General features: G+C 42.9%; 1 protein-coding gene across 1 annotated transcript; it reads left to right on the top strand.

Moving 5' to 3' along the window:
* The first annotated feature begins 673 nt into the window (after positions 1-673).
* GRPR (gastrin releasing peptide receptor) lies at positions 674-23,414 on the top strand. The gene is made up of 3 exons (NM_204407.2): positions 674-1,726; positions 18,865-19,216; positions 22,364-23,414. The coding sequence occupies exons 1-3, from the start codon at positions 1,308-1,310 to the stop codon at positions 22,754-22,756; spliced, it is 1,164 nt and encodes a 387-aa protein (NP_989738.1). The 5' UTR covers positions 674-1,307; the 3' UTR covers positions 22,757-23,414.
* Positions 23,415-26,326: the final 2,912 nt, after the last annotated feature.

Genomic DNA, 26,326 nt, shown 5'->3' with positions numbered 1-26,326 from the left:
AATTAACTGTATTTCTCTGCAGTCCTGAAAGTCCTTGTATATACCCATAAATTGCCTATCTGTTACAAAGTAGTAAGGCATCAGTGCTGGTTATATCTTAATTAAGCTCTAAGAAAGCGTTTTCAGACTGTTGCATGCTGAATAAGCTTCCCTCTGCTGTGTTACCTATAGTTGTGGGTGTGGTGGGTACCCCGTAAATAGTGATGATTGCACCAAATGGTAAACTTTGTCCTTTGTTATTGCTGTCTCCAAATTAAAACATGAACTGAAAGCATGCAGAGTTCAGGCTTCCTTGGCTAACTGCAGGTGTACAGCGCTAATACTCATTTGCTTATCTTAACTGTATTGCTGATTTTATCTTAATTGGCTTTATTCAGCTCATTTGCCCCGGGGGATGAATTTGGCTCCTTATCATTACGCTCCTTCACTGGAACAATGAATACCGGAGTGCAAACAAAGCGCGATCTCATTGAAAAGGGCAGAACTGCTTTTCTGATCACATCATCCGCAGCACGAAATAAAAGAAGCTTTGCTTGAGGCGGTGACCCTCACCTCACGAGGTGTCAGAGCGCACATGTATATATTCATCTAAAGAGTTAACGGAGGTTTTCTATCCCCGCGTTACTCTTACCAGGCAGTGATGGGATCGTCCAGTAGGTGGCTGGCATTCCCCGGCGCTGCCGGCGGCTCCCGAGGAATGAGTGCGCTCGTGTCAGCCAGCCCGCTCTCAACATGGGAAGCCGGGGGGGAATTGACGTCCGGAAGATCCTGCCTATAGGATCCGAGCCGTCGGAAGAGAAGTGCTTTTCCCTCGCTTTAAATCCGGCCGTGGAGTGCAAGAGCTGAGAGCTGCAGGAGTCGGGGAATGCAGTGTGACGGCTGCTATCAAAAGTTCTCGCTGGTTGTGATTTCCTTGTTTCAGACTCTGCTCTGCTCGGCGGAGCTGAAGCTGGGAATTTAGCTAGCTTTCTTGTTGAAAATGCCTCCCACTGACTGGTCTTTGGGTGCGATAACCGGCCTGCCAGAGCTGAGGAACAGCTAACAGCGAGGCAAGGCAATGAGGAAAAGGCAAGTTCCAGGATTCAGACTACCAGAACATGTTCTCCTTTCAGTTTACAGAAGCAGTACTGTTGAGCAATGTGTGGAGGCTTTTTGTTCTATTTATTTTTGATATGTGTCACAAGGTGATATGACTTTTAAACTCTGGCGACTGTTTAAAGCAACCAAGCAGTAGCAATATTAAAGGAAAATAAATTATCTGAGGATTTTCAAAGAAAGTCGTCTTCTGAAAAGAGGAAAGTAGGGCAATGGCATCTGGAGAGTGCCTGCTGCTGGACCTGGAAACTGATAACTTCATCCTCTACAACATCTCTGCCAACCAGAGTGCAAATCTCTCCGTCCTCAGCGATGAGTGGTTCTACCCAGCCTTCCTCTATGCCATCCCCACCATTTACGGGATCATCATTTTGATAGGCCTTATCGGTAACATCACTTTGATTAAGATCTTCTGTACTGTAAAATCCATGAGAAACGTCCCCAATTTGTTCATCTCCAGCCTGGCTCTGGGAGACCTGCTGCTGTTAGTGACCTGTGTGCCCGTGGATGCCAGCAGGTACCTTGCTGATGAGTGGCTGTTTGGCAGGATCGGATGTAAGCTCATTCCCTTCATACAGCTCACTTCTGTAGGGGTGTCAGTCTTCACTCTCACTGCTCTCTCAGCTGACAGGTAAGCTCGCTGCTGCAGCCTTGATTTTGTAAAATGCACAGTTATGAATGGATATTTTCAGGTCAAATTGCTCCTAAGAGGCATTTTCAACCTAATGTTGGACAAAGAGCAACTTCACTGAATTTCGGGTGGTTATGAGCACAAAACTTGAGGAGTTTTGTGAATGCAGGTAACTTTGTCTAGGTTAAACTAAATGTTTGTGCAGTTTAGCAAATAGACCAACTTAATTAAAAGAACACCGAGAGTGGGTCAAGCCCACAGAGAGCAGCCATTCATGAAGGAAGCTCTACTAAAAGATAGCTCTGCCAAATAGGTGATTGATCCATATTTCATGATGTGCAAAGGCACTGCAGCAGCAATTTGAAGTGTAGTTAGAATAAATTCTTTCTAGTGTTTTGCTTCCTTAAGGCTAATCACAAATGAGGCAATATGTCATGAAATATGTTCAAAGTATTCAAGTGAAGATGCTTGAAGACAGGCATCTCAGTTTGCTGCAGTCAGTACATTTCCCTCTATTAAATGTTTTACTGCTTGGTCAGTTATAATTGGTCTGCACTGTTGGTTTGAAAACTTTATCTTCTGATAAAGTTTAGTGAAAAAAAGCATGCAATAACTATGCTGCTTTAGATTGTATGGGAAAAGTTTGACTTCTGCAGGTGATGCACTTCTAATGATCCATCTCTGTTTTGGATTTCTGTGAGGATCTGTAAAATTATCTCAGAGCATTCAGATTTAAATTCAAAAGACTTTGAATGTGAATATTGTTTTGAAGCATTAAGCCTTCCTTTCCAAAAAGAATGCAGGTACTTACAGGACTGTTGTCTTTTATAGGAGCTCCTGTGCCCATCAGAGAGGCCAGGACATCATGTTCCTAGTACTGGTAATTCAGAAGTGACTGTGGAATACACTGTGACTATGTTAAACTTAGGAAATCTCACAGAGGTAGTAATATTTCTGGTGAGAGAGATCCTTATAATTTTCCTCTGCTCAGAAAGTCCTGGGGACAGATTCTGAGTCACAAATAGCCTTGTGTTAAGCAGTGCCTTGCATGCTGTGCTGCGTCTCTCAGCCTTCTACTTTAAAATAACAGGCACCTTAGGCTCAGTTTTCAGGGTAGTTTCAGTATAATGTATGGGGTTTCAGTGAAAACAGATCAGCGTGTTTCAAGCGCAGAGAACAGCCACAGCAGCTCAACTCCTCTGCGATAATGTATAAAAACAATACTGTCTGCCCCAGTAGCAGATGACAAACATGGCAATGTGCAGATAGAAGTCTTCAGAACATCTGCAGTGCAGCGGTTGGCAAAATGGGAAAACTGCACAAACTCTCAAGTAAAGAATCACCTACACTTAGTGACAGCTGGAACCTCGCCTGCTCTGAAGAAAACCATAGTAAAACAATAAGTATTTCTCCAGGAAACTCATCTTTCCAAATGAGTCCTCAAAGTTGTTCTAAAAAGTGTCAGGAAAAGAGAAATGTGTCATGAAGGAGATTATATTAGAGAGATTTGTTGCGGTCTGATTATGCGCTGTGTAACGTAAATACCGCAGCTGCTTTTACTGAGCAGCACATCAATGGTGTTGTTTTGTTGTTTTGTTTTTTTTTTTTTTTTTTACCTGAAATAAATCAGCAACACAAGAAAGAGCAGCTGTGGAAGTGTGGGTTTTGGTGACTTTAAATTCTCAACTTCAGCTTAATCTGAGTTGTGTTAACTCTCATGCTGCACTGGGGGGGGGAAAAAGTTACAGCATTTTTTCATGCCACTTGGCCATAAGGGAGATGGTCATGTGTGAAAGAAGACTTTGTGTTCTCATTTTCAAGTGACCGTTTTACTGCCTCTGAATGCATCTGTTGTCCAGTTAGAAGGAGATAATAAAAATCCTACCTTTATTGTGTCTATGAATCTTAACTGCTGCGCACTGAACCACAAATAGGTCTTATCTATGTTTACTGAAGCTTTTGTTTTGTTATACTAACAGCAGTGCTGGGATAATTTTCTTAAAGAATAATATAATCTACGTTTTGTCAGCTCACATATCGCTGTTCTATTTTTATTTTCTGAAAGCTCTCACCCTGAACTTTGAGACTTGATATTAATCATGTCAGAATCATTAAGAAAATAAAATGTACAGGGAAAACTTCCAAGATGTGATTTGGCAGTGAGCAGCATGATGATGCCTGCCTGGGTCTCTGGACGGACCATCAGCCCTGGGGCAAAGAGAGGCCCTGTAACAGTTCCATAGAAGACCACATCCGAGATAAGATGTGGCCTTGCAAGTGGGGTGCTGGCCAGCTCAGCCCTGCAGGGAAATGTTTGCAGAAGCCAACAGGTACAGTGGTGAGATCAGAGTAGAAGAAGGAATCAGGAGTCCAGCATGTGACACTGTTCAGACACAGCTCATTTCCCTTGGCTTTTTCTATCTGAAGTGAGGAACCCCTCCAGGGTAGTCAGCAAGATGTGTCTGGTCCATGGAGAAAGATTTCTCCAGAGTCAAGTTGAACCGCTGTGTTGTGATCTCTCCCTCTCTCCTTGGGGATAGAGGAAGCCTTCCTGTTTAGCATGGATTAGATGCCTACATGTGAGAAGGTTAGAGATTTGGCATCCTGAAATCAGGACTGGGTGAAATCAGAAAAGCACTGGGGTGTGATGCAGCAGTGTTCCCAAAGAGATGACCATTGAAACGCAGTATGAAAATCAATGGGTAGATGTGCTGAGCACATACCTGATGAGGAAGAGGAGTGAGATGAGTATGCTAGATATTTTCACAATGGCACAAACCATCTTGGTTGCTGTGGATCCCCTTTTGAAGTCGAGGGGCCTGGTTTTAGTACACTGTGCTCAGCCCACACAATGGGTTGAAGGATGTACCTTCCTGAGGCAGACTTTCACTCTTTCCATCTTCAGTTTATCAAGCGTTAGGTAGGGTCAGTAACACCAAATCTATCATCTCCTGGTGACTGCAGAGGCTGAGTTCAGTGCCAGCCTCCATCACAGAGTACCCACAGCAGCTCAGTGGTTTGACCAGCCACGACCCAGAGGTTACGCAGAAGATTGGTTGCTCATTTGCAAACCTTTCTCAATGAAAACTCTGTCTGGCTGCATTTAGAGGAGCAGTAGGAGCTGCCTGCAGGACTTTTCCTTTGAGCCTGGCAAATTCACCAAGCAGCCAGGGCAGGGTTAAGGCCTGTGGTGTCCTTATATCCACCTTCCAGGAGCGATAAAGCAACAGTGCTAAGCAACAAAGGAAACAAATGGTTATGCTTGCGTATGCAGGTCTATGTGCCTTACAAGGGCTCCAGATGATGCTGGCAGGGGAATGACATCGGTCTGAGTGGCTCTTCTGCTCTGTCAGGGCAGTAGACTTCTTTAGCTTCTCTTCAGTTCATCCCTGCAAAGAGGGAGCATGAGTTGGCTTCCTACCCTCCTCCTGGGTGTAAAGGGAGGTACAGAGGTGCACAAGCAGTCACACCTGGGCTGCAAGCCCAGGCAGGAAAGCTGGCTCAGCAAGTGGCGGGGAATTAAGGAAAATCTTTGCACAGTAAGAGGAAAAGTGGCCCATTTAATTACCCTTGTCATGGGAGATGTCTCTATTTAATTGACTGTTTCTCACATGACTGACAGAGTTTAGGCATTTGCATTTAAATTACCCAAGCTGTCAGGCACCGATCATACTTGCCCACTGTTTCACTGAGATAGTAAAAAAACTGAAATGCCACGGTGTTCGAGCCTTCCTGAAGTAATGCTGTTTTTACAAGCACACAGCAGCATGTGTAAAGCATAATTGGGGTTTTCAAGTGGAATCTTCACTTTAAGCACCTCAGATTATCCAAATTTTAGAGCTGGAAAACTGCAGAAATACCTGCTGCCCCAAACTGCTGCCAGCCAGTCAGAGAAGAGAGTGGCATTTAGCATGGGAAGACACGTGGGTTGGCATCACAAACTGACGTCAAGTGGCATATCTTGCTGTGACAAGTTGCAGGCAGCAGGAGTTGCAGTAGTGGGGGAGCTCCAAGACATGGAATGAGGACATTAGTAATGATAACGACTTTTCGAAGTGTTGCCCTCAGTGCTGGGATACAGAGATGGATGCAGGGTTGCAGTGGCGCTTCCCACTGCCCTGGGTCCCTGGGAGTGGGTCACAGCTGCAACCTCCTGATATTACTCATACATCAGTTTGTTTATGTAAGAAATTAAAACCCACACAACTCTTTCCCTCAAAAAAACAAAAACAAAAACAAACAAACAAACAAACAAAAAAAAAAACAGTGGTGGAAGGAAAGAAACAGGTCCAGGATCTAGAAAGATGTTTCTGAATATAGAAAAACTTTGCTTGTGGACTCATCCTTTTTCTGCTTTGGATGTCTCCAGCTCTCACCTTTAATAGTTTGTACAATTCCAGAGAAGGAGTAGTATCTATATGTAAGGCCATTTGTTCTATTTATATCTCCACAAAGGGAGATTAGGTGTGCTACCTTAGAATAAAGCTATGGAAAGCCAAACTGATTTCCTGTTGTTGACAGGATGAGAGGTAAAGACCTTAAGTTGCACCAGGGGAAATTCAGATTCAATATTAGGAAACATTTCTTCTCAAAAAGAGTGGTGAGGCAGTGGCACAGGCTGCTCAGGGAGGTGGTGGAGTCACCACCCCTGGAAGTGTTTAAGAAATGTGTAGATGTGGCACAGAGGAACATGGTTAGTGAGCATGGTGTGATGGGTTTGTGTCTGGACTACATGATCTTTGTGGTCTTTTCCAATTCTAATGATTCAATGACTTCATTTTTGGGCAATTTATCTGTGTTGTAGTTTATCATGCATACTCAGGATGGTTTTAAAACGGTGGCTGAGAAAGTCTCTCTGAGTGACCAAGACAACCCTCAGTGTGCTGAGTGCAAATAAGAAGAATGATACCCCTGCATGCATATTTTGAATCCACAGATATGATCTTGCCTAGCACATTAGTCCTTCCAAATCAGAGGGGAAATCCCAAGGGGCTTTGAGTGCCACCCCCAAGACTTCCCTCTCAGTGAAGCACTGGGAGGCATCACTGGATTCATGCTGTTGGCATGGTGGCCTTGCCACTGCTCTTCTTGTGCTGATGGCAGAAGGTATGCTCAGAGACACGTGTATCGTTCAGATGTGGAGTCCTCAGTACAGGAGAGACATAGACTTGTTGGAATGCATCCAGAGGAGGGCCACAGAAATGATCCAAGGGATGGAACACCTCTCCTACAAGGACAGGCTGAGTGAGCTGGGGCTGTTCAACCTGGAGAAGAGAAGGCTCTGGGGTGATCTGATAGTGGCTTTTCAGTATCTAAAGCAGAGCTACAGGAAAGAAGGGGACAGGCTCTTTATCAGGGGCTGTGGTAACAGAACAAGGAGAAATGGTTTCTAGCTTAAAGAAGGTAGATATAAGCTAGATATAAGGAAAGGGTTTTTAACAGTGAGGGTGGTGAGGCACTGTAAGAGGTTGCCCAGAGATGTGGTGGATGGCCCATCCCTGGAGACTTCCAAGACAAGGCTTGATCAGGCCCTGGGCAACCTGATCTAGCTGTGGTGTCCCTGTTCATTGCAAGGGACTTGGACTAGATGACTTTTAAAGGTCCCTTCCAACTCTAAGGATTCTATGATTCTATCTCTTTCAGCCAGTGCACAGTCGTAGATCCTGTGTTGCTGGCCACTGTGTCAATACAATATAAACACTGTCAACACCCTTGTTTTTAGCTTTCATGTCCTAAGCTCTTGCATCCATCTGTACCAAGAGAAACAAATCAACAGCACAAACTTTCTGAGTATCTTGATTAGCCAGAGCAGATGGCTAAAACACAATATATGCAATTCTATAACCAGGAATTAGAGCTCCTGTTCATATCAGTGAGCTGGCACACAAATCCGAGGCTAGCGGCAGTAATAATGTGTTGGAGAGTGTCAACATTTACGCAATCAAGAGGAACAAAATTTGGGTTACCTATTGTTTACATTTCAGTAAAATCTGAAATCCCCAATCAGTTGTCATGGTCTCACAATACGAGGTGCTGTAACACAGTGTTAGCAAGGAGAGCAACTGGTCACTGAGAATGTGCCATTGGCTTTCCCATCAGCATAGGCATTTGTACTTGGTGTTCAGACTTGGACAACAGCCTGGCCAAAAAGAGCAGAAGAGAGTTCAGCTGAAAAAGCTGGCCTGTGTAGTGAAGTAAAACATCCTACAGCTGCTTTGCTTGCAGACAGTGTCTGCAATAACCTGTTTTCTTTTCATTTTGAGGAGTGTCTTGAGAGAGAACCCAGATCCCCCATGGATTGCCTCTCACCAGCTCCACACCCACATGCCTAGTTCACTCACACCATGTGGGTCCCTAGGGGTCATGAGGTCCTGTCTGAGCTTCTCTCTGCAACCAGCTCTTTCCTTTGCCCCTGTACCATCTGACCAGTTCAAACAGGGAATTTCAGTGTCCTGAAGTCAACCTGTGCCTTGGGCAGAAATGCAGGTGGTGCCTGGACCCCTGCAGCAGTGAGGCACCAAGAGGCATCCAGCGCTACTGTATTTGTGTGCTGTAGAGAAAGGCAGAAAGCTGGAGTCACTTGCAGGAAATTACCTTCTCAACCCCATGCACAGGATCAATTTAACCAGAATGCAGAAATCTGCCAAGCATTAAAGTGAAAAGCACTGCCAGATCTCTGCCCATCCTGTCCTTGCTTGCCCTCTGCCTATAGACTTTGCAGCTCTGTAGGAAGGCAGGACAGTAAACAGCACCATGGCATCCTGAGAGCCAAAACTATTTCTTTGTATCTCCAAACAGCTCTGAAGCATGAAATTTAGTCATGGCTGTTCAAATGATACAGGAGAGACAGAGAGGTAGGTGCTGGGCCAGCGCTGATAGCTCCAGCCAACCAGTTCAGCTGCTCTTCTCGCTCCTACCAGCACATAGAGGCTTCTGCACGTATAATAGCATTTGGATTAAAACAGATCATCTCAGTGACACTGCAAAACTTTCTAATTATTCTAACAAAAGGTGCCCTTTCCCTGTCATTGCTCTCCAGTATTGTTATTCCCCCTGCTTAGAAATTGTCATATTTCAAATATAAATTTGTCTGACCTCTCACTATTGTGCCTTTGTCAGTAGGATGGAAATATCACTTGCTCCTGCTTATTTTCTCACATGAAAATACCTTCACGTGGTGATCAAGGCTCCTTGAGAGCCATCATTCAGCTTGACTAATTTAAAGCTGTGTTCTCTAATCTCCTCTCCTTTTCAGAGACTGTTCAAAATGCTTCCCGATGTTTGACATAGAATCATAGAATTATAGAACCATTGAACTAAATCACTGAATAACTGAATCACAGAATGGTTTGGATTAGAAGGGACCATAAAGCCATGGTGGGCTACCCCTACCAGCCCAAGGCCCCATCCAACCTGGCCTTGAACGCCTCCAGGGATGGGGCATCCACATCCTTCTTAAAAGCATATAGTAGCACAGACAGATCATTCAGCATGGTCCTACAGTGCTGGAGGTACCAAAGACACTATCACTTCCATGATAGTATTAACAACCTAACTTATAGCCACTTAGTAGTGGACCGTTTAGCCCCACCATGGCTAAACGTTCATAAAAAGTTCATAAAAGTTCATAAGGAGAACTCCTAGACATTTGTCATTGCCAAGGCCGCAGAAAGGATGTAAGCATCATATAAGCATAGGTCACTACTTTATACTCTCTAGCTCATGTGCTGATTGCACTAACGCCTTGACACCATGAGAATGGTGTGGGACGCTTCATTTTGTCAGGTGAAAAAGAAGCACTCTAAAGTCTTGGTCTTCTCTTCCCTTGAAAGATTCTCTTTTTTTTCTTTTTTTTTTTTTTAATTATTATTATTTTATTTATTTTTTGTTTGTTTATTGCCATAATCTGCTCACTTGAGTGTTTTATACACTGTTTTGCACTTGCAGGAGTTAAAATGGCTTCTGTTAGACTGTGGCTGTTTATCCCAATGACTCTGAAATATTTCTTTTACAGTCTGGTCAACAGCTGTGCCATCTGCAGACTTTCCCAGCAGAGGTTTTATAGCGTGCTCAAGGCACTTGATAAACATAATAAATAGCACTGCAGCTAGAGCACGTTCTCAGAACCCAGACTAGAAGTGGTTCCACTCACTTTCCTACTGACATATTTGATGACCCAGTGGGGTGACCCTGGTGCTTGAGGTCCCCACCAGCTGCAGCTCACTTGTCTTCAACCAGTACATCCATTTTAAACCCTTGTTCCACGGGAGGGTGGCAGAGATTGCAAAGGCATGTGGGAGGGAGGGAGTACAATGTAAACCAGTGCTTCAATTCTTGGAAATTTCTCCAGTTTTTCAAGACTTGTAAAAAAAATTTAGCACCAGTTTTTCCCCAGCTCTTTCCCTTAATACTCCTAGGTGAAAATTATTCAAGCTTGCTGGTGTGAAAATGTTTTATGCTGGCAGATGTTGGCTCACATCTTCTTTAATACAGCTGGTGACTTTTCTACTACAGCTGTAGCTCTGCATACATGCTGCCAACACCTCCTCCACATTTGGTCTTAAATACTCAGTGATTTCCTCTCACCCTGTCTCCACCAGCGTTCATATCTTCAACGCTTAATGATTTTTTTTGTTCCTGGTATATTTAAAAATGTGCATTTGTCTGTCACACAGTGACCTTTGATATTTTGTTGGCTCCTCCAGCTTTCCTTATCAGACACCGGCATTTTTAAACTCCAATATTTGCTGTCATTTACTTTTGCTTTTTTTCCCATCTGCTCTATATTGATTTTTTTTAATTACTTCTTTGAGGTTTTAGTGAAACTCCTTATTTTCTCTCACTCAGGACATTTTTTTGCCCTAAGCAGTTTTCTCAGGGCAAGGTGGGGATGGTGAAGAAGGCTTGGGGTCAGCTACTGATGCGTATCATTAGTACCGTCCACTTTACTTCTTCATTCCCAGTCTGTTGTACTGACAACTGCTTTTACAGACAGGAAGCCTGCTTCTTTTTTTGGGTCAGGAACTGCTAATTTGTATAGGTCAGTTATGCGCTATGCTTTGTCTGTCAGAACGAGGTGCAATATTGATTCATTGCACATCACAAGCAGGACTTTTGGAGTTGAGAAACTGCCATTTTTAGAAACTCCAATGAAATTCTGTAGCAGGAACAGAGAGATATCCAGCAATTACCCCATATATATATACATATATATATATAATATGTATGTATATATATATACTATATATATATATTTAATTTTTTTTAAGAGGCTATATTTTAGGTTACCTTTTATGCTTCTGGAAGAAATAAGCCTGACTGTCTCAGCCCTCCCTCAGATGGCACATCTCACATACAATTGCACTCATCTAGGATGGTGCCACTGAAATGTTTGTCTTGGGACCAAGGTTTCATTTGGAGGCTTGTCTAAGGATCACCTGCAGGGAAAATATATACCCTAGGTGAAAGGGGGTGTTTTTATGAAGGACAGCATTGCCCATGGAACACTCACTATTTTCTTTAGTGATCTTTACACCCATTTTTTTTCTGTATGTACAGTTAATTTTTGAAATACTTTGTGCTCCAGACTGCCGTGATTAAGAATAACACAGTCATCATTAAATGGTTAGTATGTAAGTTTTCCTACTTGCAAGGTATAATGCAGTTTAAAGTTCTGTAAAATACTTCATCCTAATGGAGACCTCGGTCATTCCTGGATTGAAATTCCCATTCATTCAGATTTCAGACTGATGTAGGAGTGTACAGGTGTATGGATTGAAATTTGAACACATACTTGAAAAGTTAGAACTACACCACTTCCATAACTGCATCTTGTTTGTTTCCATTTCAGTGTAGTTAATGGGAAGATAAAGGAAATGGACTGCCCCTGCTAATGCATGTAGGACTAGTCCGTCAGACATGCCTTTGTGCCTGTGTGCAGTTTACCTAAGTTTTTAATAACAGGTCTTCACCCAGCAGTCATTCATAATAATGATAAATTTACTAAGTATACAGAAAGCAGGTAGACCTGAAATAGATTGTCAGAGTGTGCTGGTGGGTTGGACAATCCAGAAACTTTGTGGATTTCTACAATTATTTCTCTTCAGAGCTATAAATATTCATAGTATTCATGGTGGAAACAATAAGAAAGTTGGGACATAACATTTCTCATAAACTTCTTCTAATATTTATTAAGACTTTTTCATGGTTTTCAAAGTCAGACTTTTCTCTCAGCAAGACTCCATATGCTTCATTTGTGCAACCTTTGCATAGCATCAACTTTTTCTCTTTAGCTTGAGCCTTTTTTACATGGTAATTGAGCCAGTCCTGCATATTATGTGAGCAAATCAATAATGTAATACTAGCAGAACATAATTACAGACTTTCAATAAGGTTTTCATTCAGTTTGTTTGTAGGCCAAGACCAGATCAAGGTGCACACGGTAAGCTTAAAAATAGGAACAGATGAACTGTGCAAGTTTTCTCCTTCTTTCATTTAAAAGTGGGAACATATGGGGATTTGCTGACTAAGAGGCAGGTCTTCTGTCTCCCATCATTACAATAAGAATTGGCAATTTCAGGAGTTCATTTTGTAGAGCTGGGAAGAACTCAATGACTGTTTTTGTAAGGCTTCAGTCCGTTCCAACTAATCCTTGCTTTTTGTCAAAGTTTTAGGTTCACATTTGCCCAGCTTCTCAAATTAGAGCTTATTTTAAACAGATCCAAAATCTGTAAGTGGCTTTCTGCCTTCAGAGAAAAACTTGGAAGTGGGTCTGAAATACAGCTAGTCTTTCTGTCAGCCTGTTGCAGTATATGCAGTGCGGTTGGCAACGAAGCAGAAGCAGGCCAGGTTTTTGAAAGCTCATTGGAACAATTTTCAGCACATTTCTTTCTTAAATTGTGATGAAAATTTAGGAGTAGGAGCCAAGAGCTTTTCATAGAAACAGTTTGGACAGTGTAATAGGTGATGTTATTTAGAGAAAAAATTCCTTGACTCTAAGGTACTCTTGCTAACCTGTCTTGGAGGGACACTGTCCCATATCCAATTAGGGAGGATGTGGAGGATTATTTTCTCTTCATATATTTCTTGCAAGTGTATTTGCAGAATCACAAGGTCCTGCTGCATGCAATATGACTTCATATTTGCTGTGTAAGGGATGTCACCAGGAACACCTCCTGCAGTCATTCACTTGTATGAAGAGCTGCCTGTGCTGCCACAAGGGAGGGAGATTTCTTCCCCACTACCCGTGTCAGTAACTGCAGTCCCATGCTACATTTAAAGATGCCTCAGAAAGTGATATCTCCAAGCTTAAAAAAAGCTGCTTTATTTGCATCCCATACTTTCCAGGTGTACATTGAGGGATGTTATATGGAACATTGGAATTAGTTTTAATTGCTCATTTAAGGGAAGGGGGAAGACATTTAAACAAAGCAATCGTAGAAGAGGAAAGCAAGCTAATGCTGTTACAGCACCATCTTCTCCCCACAGCATGAAGGCACCTCCCTAGAAAGAAAGTGAGACATAAGGAGTTCATTAATTTAAAATCCAAAGGAGACCTCCCATTTTCCTTCTGTTATTCTGTTGGTTTAATTTAATTTTTGTAGCTGTTGTAGCTGGCAGCAAGTAATTTCATAGAATCATACAATCACAGATTATTGTGAGTTGGAAGAGACCCACAAGGATCACCAAGTCCAACTCCTGGCTTCACACGACCATCAGAAATTCAAACCATATTTCTGAGAGCATTGTCCAAACTGATAAAGCTATTTCTGTGTTTAAATTTGAAGTTGTGGCTTTGGGACTAACTGTACAGTATTAACCAATGTTTGCATAGTCAAAGTTTCAGAGTACATTATGTGGTGTTAACGTCGGTAACATTACTAACACAACAATAATGACACCATATTTCAGTTTCTGCGGCTTATTAACCTCAATTGGAAAGGTACTTACCACAGAAAAACCTTTTGCAAGTTCCACATTTAGGTGGTTTATTGTCATTTCAGTAGTCTCAGCTGTGAGAAAAAAATGTTCAAGGAGCTCAGAAAAGATCCTACAAGACATGTATAAGATATTTTTCAGCACTGTATGGTGAGGCACACACTGGCATCGTTTTAAATTCCAGCTGTTAAAGTAAATTCACAAAAGTCAAAAATTGGATTGTTGGGATTAGATTAAGAAGTGGTCGTGCATTATATGTCATTGAATTCTTGCAGTAAATATGCTGTACCAGGCCAGCTTTCACTTTCAAAGTACTGTTGGTCCAAACCTCTGCCAGTCTGGTCTGGTGGAGATAGCATTTTGCAGTAAGATGTGATGGATTTGCACAAGCCCTTTCCATAACTTGGGTCACTGCACTGAAGCAGCCCTCTGACCAGGCTTCTCCTGGAGGCCTGAAGGCAGACCTGGAGAAGAGGGACAGCACTGGAGCCGTCCAGTAGTTGAGAGGACTGCACGTCAAGATGAGTTCTCACAGCACGTCATGAACTGCTAACGATCTGCTGGAGTCTTACAAATTGGTGCTCACATCGGCTAAAACTTTGACATACTATATAAGCTATCCTATGACTGTATTAATTGCATTTCAGAGAGCCTCATGTGTAATTTCTTAGTGTGGTCTGAAGCTGAGATCATGAGACACAGGGACATGCTTGCAACCATCCTGAGCAGAATGTCATTGGTACCTCCTGTGCCAGGCAGGCTGCTACTTAGCAAGCACAGTAGGAAGAGATAAGTTCAAAGGCTGAGCAGTGGTAAAGGTCAGCATCTGTTTCTCATTTCCTATGAGGTTGGCAGCCCAGTCATTTTCACCTGGACTTTTTGACAGCTGGAGAGATTGGAGTTGACACAGATTCTTAACTGCCATTTTTTATTCAACTGAATCTTCAGAAGGCATAGTTTTCCTTTTAAGTTTTGGTCTTTGTTGCAAGGCATGAGTCATACTTTTGGATTCTGATGTCTGTGAAGAATTATTTTAATATATAGGGGAATTTAATGTACAGGGGAAGGACTTTGCTGAAAAAGGGTAGTATCATTTCATTCAGAAACTCAATGTGAGAGGAAGCAGAGGTGATGAATACACAGCCATGAGTAGAGTTACCACAGACAAACTGAGATTTTGATTAGAATCATAGAATCATAGAATCGCTAAGGTTGGAAAAGACCCACAGGGTCATCCAGTCCAACCATTCGCCCTTCACCAACGGTTCTCAACCAATGGTTCTCAGTCTCAATAGATTACTCAAATATTGTATTTTAAGTATGGGAAAATCAAGTACCTCAAACTTACTTCTAGGTTTAGCCATCTAAAATAAGTGATGAAACTAGTTATCTTAATGCTTGGTCTCTGCTTATGGAAAGCAGAAACAAGGGCAACTACAGAGGACTTACCACCCCATTCCTCTCGGGTACCTGTTTCTGAACTGAAGAAATTACCTCCAGAGTTGCCTCTTTCCGCTGACTACAGAAGGCACCTAGACTGATGCCCTGCCTATGGGCAGCTGTAATAGTTGAGATGGATGGTAACTCCATGGTCTAATGCAGATACAGAGAAATAGATTTAATTCATTCAGCTTCAGTCAGCCCTCAACTCCTTGCCCTCAGTCTGTTCCTTTCTTAGGAGACAAAATAGCATGTTATAAGTAGTTAAAAAAGGAAAAGGATCTAGGGGTGTTAGTTGACAGCCAGCTAATACAAGCCAGCAGTGTGTCAAGGTGGCCAAGAAAACCAGTGACATATTGGCTTGTAACATAAATAGTGCAGCCACCAGGAGCAGGGAGGTGATCATGCCCCTGTACTCAGCACTGTTGAGGCCGCATCTCAAGTACTATGTTCAGTTTTGGGCCCTGAGAAAGACAAGAAAGACACTGGGGCCCTGGAGCATGTTCAGAGAAGGACAACAAAACTGGTTAGGGGTCTGGAGCACAAGTCTTATGAGGAGCAGCTGAGGGAGCTGGGATTGTTCAGTCTGAAGAAGGGGAGGTTCAGGGGAGAGATCTCATTGCTCTCTACAAACTGTCTGTAAGGATATTGTGGTGAGGTGAGAGTCAACTTCTTCTCCCAGGTAACAACAATAGGATGAGAAGGAATGGCCTCAGGTTGTGCCAGGGGAGGTTCAGCCTGGATATTAGGAAACATTTGTTCTCCAAGAGAGTGGTGAGCCAGTGGCACAGGCTGCCCAGGGAGGTGGTGGAGTCACTGTCCCTGGAGGTGTTCAAGAAACGTTTACATGTGGCACTGAGGGACAGTCAGTGGGCATGGATGGGTTGGGGCTTTGACTAGATGATCTTAGTGGTCTTTTCCAACCTTAAAGAGTCTACGATTCTATGAAAAGACATTTGTTGGAGGTGCAAATGGCACGTATTAGCTGTTTCCCGTATCTCAAAGGGTGGCCTATCTCAGAGAAATGGAAGTGTTCTAGAGATGATAAGTTCCTGAGATGCTGACCCCAGCTGATCTGACTGTGCAAAGCAGGAAAATGGTGCTCAGTAGTCTGACAGAGAACTTGGCCACGATCATATCCAGACAGCACAAAACCCACTACCAGTGGGAGAGATGCAGTGTCTGCAGGACAGGAGAGAGCCCTGTTCTTGATTGCACAGGACTGGCCATTTAGCAGGAAATGTAATAGCCACTAGGACTTTCTCTGGGCTTGGAATTTTTTGGTGTTTGAGAATTTGGGAATGCAACTGACATTAAGCTGATAGGGGACAGGAAAAAAGATTATCTCGTTGAAAAAGAGAAATGGCAGTGGACAAAACTGTGGAAAGGTTCAGAATAGCATTTGATATATCAGCTGTAAAGACAGAGTCTGAAAAATAGGTTTAGGTGTTGTTCAAAAGCAGTCAACCTTGTTACATTTCTTAAAAATTTGCAACTAGATTATTAAATTCAGGGTTGACGTTATCATTTAAACTGTGTGCAAAAATAAACAAACAAAGGATTTTCTGAGCCCCCCTCAGAAACCCATGAGAAGTAGCAGCTTTTTCACTTCAGGAGCATCCAACACAGAAAGATCTTCCAGCATCTTCCAGCACTGGCTCCAGCCCAAAGGGACCGATCACCCGTGCACAACTGCCCTGTGCCCTCAAACAGAGCAACCCTCTGCAGCCACTGTCCAGAACCAACGCTGATGTGGGTAGGCAGAACTGATGAAATATAACCTGGGGGCAGGCCCATTGATCTGTCTGTAAGGCAGCTGGAAGTGAAGGCTCCCACCAGATCAATACCAAGCAATTAAGTGTTAATACTCAGATGAACACAATCATTGAAGGTTTCTGAATAAGTTAGCCCACCATAAAAAAATGTCATGGAGATAATCATCAAAATAATTTGATTCTATCTTCAGGCTCCTAAGGAAACATGCACCTGTGTTCCTACATCAGACAAACTCCACCTTCAAAACCTGTTTTTTCTTGCTTTGTTTTTCCTGTCTCATCTTTTTGTGCTTTTGACCTCATGATTTGCCTCTACAGAGGGCCCTTTGTAAGTAAAAAGTCTCTCACATCTTCTTTTATATCTATACTGTCATGGCAGGCTTTATAAAATATACTAAATGCCTAATTATCAGTGCCAGCATTCCTAGCCATTTTTAATTATGTTCTTTCAGAATTATATTGTTTGGTAATAGCATCTCCAATTAAAATGTACTAATAACTTGAAATGGATCAATTTTCTGTCTCTCTTCAATCTATTAATGTTAATAGAAATTTAACAGACTCTTTCTCTTTATACTTCCATTCATTCATGCTACTGGAAATTAATACTGGAAAATATTCTCTCAGCTGGCTATATGATATACAAGAAAATCCCTGAAGTAATTACACTAACATGCCATGTTGATGAGCGTATAATAAACACCTACAGAAATAGCTTTGAATTAACTAAATTTATGAATATGTCGTAATTTGTTTCCTTTTGCGTTTATGTTCTTTAGGCTTTACTGAAGACATTCAGCTAGTGCTTCTGCCAAATTTCTGGTGAAGCAAACTGCAAACTGAGCTGGTTTAGCTGCATTTTTTTTTTAGTAATATGCCTGGCTCATCCATTCTGTTACTGCAACATTCGCAACACCATATTTGTGTATGTACCATGGTTTTCTTCACCTGAGATTATGATCTTGGCCTGGAAGATTGCATTTTTTAGTATGACACCACTTAACCCCCATCCAACTTCAGTGTGCAAGTTAAAGAGGTGCTAAGCAAGCCTGGAAAATACTATTTGACTACTGTAGCTGTATAGCTAGAGTAAGGAGGAATTAGGGGTATTGAGAAGAAGCAGTTAAACAGAAAACTGATGAGGAAAGTGTTTGCAGTCCATTAAAGGACAAATCATCTACATGTGGCACCTATGGAACTGTATGGAGAAACACCAGCAGGTGACAAGATGTCCAGATAAGAGGGAGAGGGAAAGGAAAAGGGAAAGGGGGAGGGAAAGGGGAAGGGAAAGATTACTGAGTCCATTGCCTAACTACTTCATGGCTAACCAAAAGTTAAAGTATATCAATGAGGGCATTGCACAGATGCCCCTTGAATACTGACAGGCATGGAACATCAACCACGTCACTGGGAAGTCTGTGCCAGAGTGTGACCATCCACAGTGTAAATGTAAATACCAGTATGTATGTTCTTATGTGTGTTTTTATGTACAGAAATATAAATGCCTACGTAAACATATGTGTATGATGTAAAATGCACATACGCAGGTATAGACGCATATACATATGAGTGCATACACAGAGGAAAAGAGAAGGTATGTTGAACAGCATTTTGCTTCTAACTAGAAGCTGAATACATTTGTCCTGTAAATAGGGCGATTACCCAGTTAAATCAGTGCAGGGACACATACTTAACAACTTCATGCAGCATTGTGCTTTGTTGGGTGAATGACAAATTAAATGAACTCAGAACCAGTACACATGGAAGTGGATGGACTCAGAACAGGTGGCACTGTTTAAAAATGAGAAATATTTTGAAAATAGCAAAATTTAAAATTATAACTGTTTTCAGTCTTGAGTAATTTTTTTCTAAATGGAAGGTATCTGTTAAGTGTGAGCAAAAATGAAATGCCTTAGTTTTATAAATGATCGGTATTGATGTCAATAAATAATTTTTCTTTTTTCTTTTTTTTTTTTTTCTGTTTAGGTATAAAGCTATAGTAAGACCAATGGAGATCCAAGCATCCCATGCACTGATGAAAATTTGTGTGAGAGCTGCTATAATCTGGATTGCATCCATGCTGCTTGCCATCCCTGAAGCAGTGTTTTCAGATTTACACCCTTTCCATGACAAAGGGACTAATAAAACCTTCATCAGCTGTGCTCCTTACCCACATTCTGATGGGTTGCATCCCAAAATCCACTCAATGGCATCATTTCTGATCTTTTACATCATTCCTCTGTCTGTCATTTCAGTATATTATTATTTCATTGCTAAGAACTTGATCCGGAGTGCTTACAACATCCCTGTGGAAGGAAATGTACACGTAAGGAAACAGGTAGAGACTTTGCTTTCTTCAAAAATCCACAATTCCCATGAACCAGTAAAGAGAGATCGCATAGGGAAATTTACACTAAAGCAAACTGCAGCTGCTGTGCTAATTTTGATAGATCATCATAAACTACGTCACAACAGTAATGTAATTTTCCTAAGTTCAGAGACTTTGGCAGGGCAGTTACCATGGCACAGCAGACGATTCATGCCAGTGTCTGGGAAGGTATTGACTAGGATGCAGGAGAAGGGATAAAGCTGGTGGTGGTGTTATGAAGTTGAAGCTGAGGGGTAACACAGTGGACAACTTCTCAAAGTCTCTGTATCAAAAAGGACCTAGGAGAAAGACTTGCTCCATTAAGTAGTCTCTCTTCAAGTAGAGGGAAATGCTGGCTTTCCAATTCAGTCCTCAGGGCTGAAACGGGACACAGCAATGGGATATCATCTGCTGGTGTTGTGCCGTGATGGGGAAAAAGTACAGGCAGGAGATGGACTGGGGAAGTGAAGGCAGGAGAATGGTGACATATGGAGGGTCATCAGGAGAGAGAACGGAGTAGAATGATGAGATGTCCTAACAGTTGTGCTGAAGTTACACATCTAGTAGAGGGTGTGATCTTTGCAGTGTTGCAGTCCAGGGTGAAATCTCAGGAGAAAAGGAGAGGTCTGACTTCTTTCCCTGAAACCTTTCATTTGTTATATTTCTCCTTCTTAAAATGCTTCTTTTTCTGTGGTCTCCAGAGGAGATGATGTTGATCAGAGAAGCCATCCCACTTACTATATGCCCTCTAGTGATGCACAGTGGTCAGTCCTCCAGTCCAGTAGGTGATATCCTCAACTTTCACCTTAAGACTGATCTGATTTACCTATGTGGGACATTTGCTCTGGGCTGATGCAGACTCTTAACCTTCCCTTTGTACTCTTGAAATCAGGGTTACTTCTGTTATTGTCATTCAGGAGTATTTGTTTTATTTTTTTAAATTCCCCAAACTATCCCATTGCAGAGCTCACAGTCAGGGATTGCTGGGAGTCTCATGCTCTGGTTGAAAATGTGTTGCTGATGATGTGTAGATCCTACACAAAATAAGTTGACTTTGCTAGGATTTGGCCAACTTAAGTCCTGGCTTTCTACTGGAGATTGCTCACTCTTACCTACTCCTTTTGTAAGCCTCTAGGGAAGAAAAGAATCATCTCCTATGGTAAATCCAAATCCAGCATGAGTAACTGAGTGCTTCAGATCACTGCATAACCTGAAACAAATCTGAGCCTTGGGCTTGTCTAAGCAAGAAAGCAACAGCAGGACAACTTGTTTTTGAAGAACGTATTTGCCTTGACAGATCCCCTTCCTTTCAACTGAGGGGTCCTTCAACCAAAACTAAACTGACATAAGCCATTCTTCAGCTGAATGAGTGTCCACATAATTGCATCAGGCTGACATCTCCACCTCAGGATGACATGAAACAGTCATTTCATCTCCTGTAGCCTTCTGCTGCTGAGGTGAAACAAATGTGTTTTCTGCCCATTAGATGATGTGTGATCCCTGAAACCCTTTTCTCTTTGTCTCTTCTAAATGTGTATAAATCTTTCTTCCCTGGTGATTTTTCTGCTGATTTAATGACCATTTTGATTAGTGACAATAAAGTGAGTAGTAAAAGCAACCCTTTCTCCCTTTAGATTTGGGGAAAAGGTCCACAGAAAGCAAAAGGCCAGGCTACAGTTTAGCACCACCAGTCCATCATTCCTGTCTTGCAGTGCGCTCAGGAGCTATAGGTCTCCATCTGAAACAACTGGTATTGATTTCTTTATTGTGTTGCTTCCTTTCTTTATAGTGCAGATGTGGCCTCAATAGCCCTGTATCAAATTAAGGATACATTTAAAAGAATATATGGCTTAGCCGTGCAGAGCCTCTTCGCAAAGGATTTAATTTTCAGCCCGCTCTTTGGAGACATTATCACCTGGTAAATGTCAGTCCTTCCCAAGCACAATGGCTAATTTTCAGTTGGTGCCATTACAGGGGCACAAAATAAAGTCAAAATGGACACTTCAGGTCTCTCCTGCCTACTCCTTGCTTGCAGCTGTCCTGATCTAAGACAGACCTTTGTCAGCTGCTGTTTCTGATCTGCCTGTGCAGCTCAGAAGGTGAGTGAGGATGGAGAGTGGTTGGGAGCCTGGCCTGGCATCGCTGCCTCACCAGGGCCGGAACAGGGGCAGAGGGGATGGGGTTGGGGAAAGTTTCAGGCCATTCAGGTTATGCTCAGGTATAAGGAGAGGTGACAGAAAATCCCTGAAAGTGTCTGGGAAGAGACACAGGAATTACCAGACAGGAAAGCGTTATGATCCGTGAAAACGTAGTGATGTTGTACCTGCACATTTCTGGCTATCCTCTTCCAGCCAGCAGTGTAGTCTAACAGGTGTTTGTGGGTAACTGTCCTTTTGTGTGACCTTTCTCATGACACTCATGTTTGATAGGAAGAAAGTGGCATTGTTATCTTAGCGTACAGCATTGGTGGACAAAAGATCAGGTACAGTTTACCTCAGCTCCCCTCAGCTGAGCAGTACATTTGGGTTGAGTCCAAGCCTGCACGTGTAGGTAAAACAAAAATGTGACTCTTTTGTGTGAAGGTTATACTGCATGTTGGCTGAATCATGAAAGCACATTCCCTTTGGGTAAATCCAGGTATGTAAAGAGAGGTGATCATACACCTTCTTACCACCTACATCCACTTGCTCCTTTTGGCCCCAGCTCTTCCAACTGAAGGGTCCACATTGCTGCTGCATCAGTGTTTCTAAAACTGCAGAGTGTCCTCTGTTGACATCTCCAGATCCTTCAGCCTCTGAACACCTCATTTGGTCTTCAAGGGCTGTGAGCTGTTGGCAGCAAGTTTGTGTACATATACCACACGACCCTAAGGGAGAAAGTCCTGCCTCTGTGCTCAGTGAAAAATCCCAGTCCCCTACTCTGTTAATAGCAGCATTAATAATACTAATAACACTAATAATATTTTTAAAACATAATGCTTACCTCAAATTATTTTTATATTATATGTGAATAACTAGTGCAGGTGTCATCTGCTAACTCCTAAGGTGCAGCACTGGGTAAAACAGCTACTTGTCCAAACTAAGGACCACTAACCTGCATCTCTCTTTCTTTTTCCAGATTGAATCCCGTAAACGACTGGCCAGGACAGTGCTGGTCTTTGTTTGCCTCTTTGCCTTCTGCTGGCTTCCCACTCATATAATCTATTTATACCGGTCCTACCACTACTCAGAGGTGGACACTTCAGTGCTGCATTTCATTGCCAGCATCTGTGCTCGGATCCTGGCATTCACTAACTCTTGTGTCAACCCATTTGCACTCTACTTGCTCAGCAAGAGCTTTCGGAAACAGTTCAACAACCAGCTATTCTGCTGCAGAGCTCGCCTCCTCATCCGCTCCCAGAGCATGGCTAGGAGCACCACACGGATGACCTCCCTCAAGAGCACCAACCACTCCCTGGCCACCTTCAGCCTTATCAATGGCAACCATGTCTGCCATGAAGGCTATGTCTAAAACACATAGCTGGGAACAGCTGCATGGCATGCCTAGCGCAACTGCTTAGTTCTATGGGGATGATGAGTAGTGCAAATATCTGTGCATGCATGCATATGTGTGTGCAAGGAAGTCTGATGCACTCAGAGAACTCAGGAGAGCTGGAAGCATCCCACATCTCATCCTGGGCTGCAGTATGTCTGGAGCAGCAAGTCATTAGCACCTGCCCACAAGAGTTCTTTGGATGGGCTGTGTGGCTTCAAGACCTGATGCTTTTAACAGGAGTGAAGTGAGGGTCTCAAGGTCAAATCTGGTTTGCCTCTGATGGTTCTTCAGCTCCTTCTGCTCAACACTAAGCTCAGACATATTTACAGCAGTGACAAAGAACATACCAGTCCACAAAATTTACCAGAACAGTGCATCCAGCGGTTCTTGGCAGGACATTTTTTGACACCAAAACCAAATCTTTTTAACTAAGGTAAACACTTTTACAAAGGAGTTCATTGTAGATCATTTACAGACTTTTCAAGTATTTATTAATGTTATGAGTACAGTATTAATGGTGTAAAAAATATCAAGAGTTTACTGGGGTATGTCGGTAGCCCCATCTGAAATGAGCATTGTCTTGCACGACGTCAATGTGAAAGCAGTAATGTGAATAAATGTGAGTTGGAATATGTTTACAGTTTTCAAATGTGTGCACTTCTGCCATGTCACAGAGGAGACAGCATGTCGTTTTCCAGGCATCACTACTTTGCTCTTCCTGCCTTCAAGATATGAGATAGTGAACATGTTTCATCACCTGAGATTGCAGCCTTCTAATTCTTGAAGGGAGCTTATGAACAGAAGGGAGAGTGAGTTTTTACACACACAGTTAGTAATAGGGCAAAGGAGAATCGTTTTAAACTAAAGGAAGGGAGGTTGAATTAGATGTCTGAGGGAGATTTTTCACTGAGAGGGCAGTGAGACGCTGGCACAGCTGCCCAGAGAAGCTGTGGTGCCCCATCCCTGGAGGCGCTCAAGGCCAGGTTGAATGGGGCCCTGGGCAGTCTGAGATGATGGTGGGCAGCCCTGCCCACGGTTGGGGCTGGGTGGGCTTTGAGGTCCCTTCCAACCCAAACTAGTCTATGATTCTATGATTATGTACCACATAAAGTTTAGCTGGGCCCAGCTAAGGACAAACAGAGAATGAAGCACAGAGATGTATCACACAAGTAGTGCTTTGTGAAACATTCTGGTTTTGCAGTAGAAACCATTAGCAATGCAAAGACTGATCTCCAACCCATCATTTTTTTTCCTTCTACCTTCACAGAAATCTGTGGAGACAGAGGGACAGAGATGGCTGGCAGCCTGGCAAGTCAGGCCTCCTTCTGCAACATACATTCTCCAGCAGATACTGTGCCAGGCACCAGCCTTCCTGGATACAAGAACACAGAGTTATGCCAACAACTCTCAAAGCATGTGGGCTATAGGACAGGCAATGAAGCTGCACGCGTGATAAAGCAAGCTGCTGCAAATGAGGCCATAAAGCAATCCCCGTAGCGGTATATTGAGTTTTTAATGGCTCTCATCCTCTTTGACAATGATCCATTTTTTCTTGCCATGGCGAGAGAAAAATGAAATCTGGAAAAAACTTTGCTTTAGGCTTGAGATGTGAATGTAGAAAAAGTTATATGAGTGCAGGGTGACCACCCCCAGCCTGAGCCTACCTTGGTTTTAACTTCATTGGGCTGCCTCAGGTCCTCATTTACTGCAATTTTCAGCAGGATGATGCTTTCCCTGAGCTTCCATGTGAAGCTCCTGATGGCCAACACAATCTGTGGTAGCCAGATTAACCTATGACCATTTCAGAGAGTTCGGTCAAGATCCCAGCTGCTTATGATACTTCCACATGGAGAGAATGCATCTACCTGGCCTTAGATTTTTTCACTAATATTTTCTTCAGCCATATAGAAATCTAATCAAAGGAATGGCATGCTTCACCACAGCCACACTGATGGTGCTGCTTCATGTGCCCTCCTGACCAGGAGTGAACAACAGACTACCCTTGCTTTATGAGAGACTTCAGTAATTTCTGAACTCATATTTACAAGGGAAAAGAAAGAACAACACAGCTCTGATGTGAACAAATTGCAAACATGAGGAAGAGTTCTGGCTACAGCTCCCTCAGGGCTACACTCAGTGTGACTACAGTGCTTTGAGCACAGAAGTGCTATGAAGATGCAGCACCATGGAATTAAATGGGTGTTGTGGGTTTCAACCTTTTCTTCCTAACAGAGCTAGTGACTCCTCTGAGGAAATGAAAGAGAGGGTTTTGGCTCTGATCTGGAAAGTGCTTTCCAAAAATGCAGCTGCAGGTGTCTGCACAGACACACCATTGCTTCATTTCCTTGGTATTCCTTTTATTTGCTTTGTTTTCAGAGCTGATAGTCAAAACCTTAGAGGGAGCTACTTGTAAAATGCAAACCTTCCATCAGAAGCTCAGATACCTACAACTTCCCAGAATTTCCAGCATCGTATTCCACAGAGGAAAATTACAGTACAAATTTTCATTAAATTCATCCTTTTATTCAAATCCCACCACGCCTCCACCCCCAATTTCATATATTAAAGGGAATTCAGTGATTCTGAGAAAGAAAATAATGTGGTTCATTTGAAAGATATTTCACAAACTTTTAATATCATGGAAAGAGCAAATCTGAGGTTGGGATTGTTCCTTTGCCATCCCTCGGTTACAGTAACAAAAACACTCCATGCAGCGTTTGAGGTCAGAGAAGAGAGGCCTCAGGAAAGTTTTCTGAACTATCCTCGCATGAAACCAAAACAGTTGTAGCTGTAATTGGTTTTTCTGCTTCTTGATACTTGTCTCATTACCTTGGTTTCGAAAACACAATGTACTTTACATTGCTGCAAAAGCCCAGCTCCTTATCTGGAGCTATTTCAATATTTGCTGGCACACATGCGGTGCCAACTCTTTGAACCTGGAGCGCTGTCTGCAGCATTGCTTGTGCTCAATAAATTTTCAAAAGCCCAAGATAAAGCCCCTACCATGGGGCAGGCAACTGCAGAAATGCACACTCAAATGCTTCCTTCTCCTCAGAAATGCCCCTGTCTGGGCTGGGGAGAGCCACCAGAGATCATGCTTTTTGGGAAATGCTGCATTTTAGGGCTCTGAAATACACTCTTAACTAAATGCCACATTCCTTGGAGATTGAGGGACACTCCATAAATACTGTAAACATGGGAAAATCCCCCTGAGCCAGATGACTCTTCATTTTGAGGGCAGTGAGGTGCTGGCACAGCTGCCCAGAGAAGCTGTGGTGCCCCATCCCTGGAGGCGCTCAAGGCCAGGTTGGATGGGGCCCTGGGCAGCCTGAGCTGGTGGGAGGCAGCCCTGCCCATGGCAGGGGTTGGGGCTGGGTGGGCTTTGAGGTTTTCTCCAACCGAAGCCATTCTGTGATTCCATTATTTTCTTGGTCTTCTCTGTCCCATCCTACACATGGCAACCATGTCACATCCCACCAGCTGCAGTGTGTGGGTGGGTGACCAAAAGTCCCTTGGCCAGGTTGATGTGTGCAACATAGTAAGGGT

This window comes from Gallus gallus, chromosome 1 (assembly GCF_016699485.2).
Source record: "Gallus gallus isolate bGalGal1 chromosome 1, bGalGal1.mat.broiler.GRCg7b, whole genome shotgun sequence".
NCBI classification, from domain to species: domain Eukaryota; kingdom Metazoa; phylum Chordata; class Aves; order Galliformes; family Phasianidae; genus Gallus; species Gallus gallus.
This window is presented reverse-complemented; position numbering and strand designations above follow the sequence as displayed.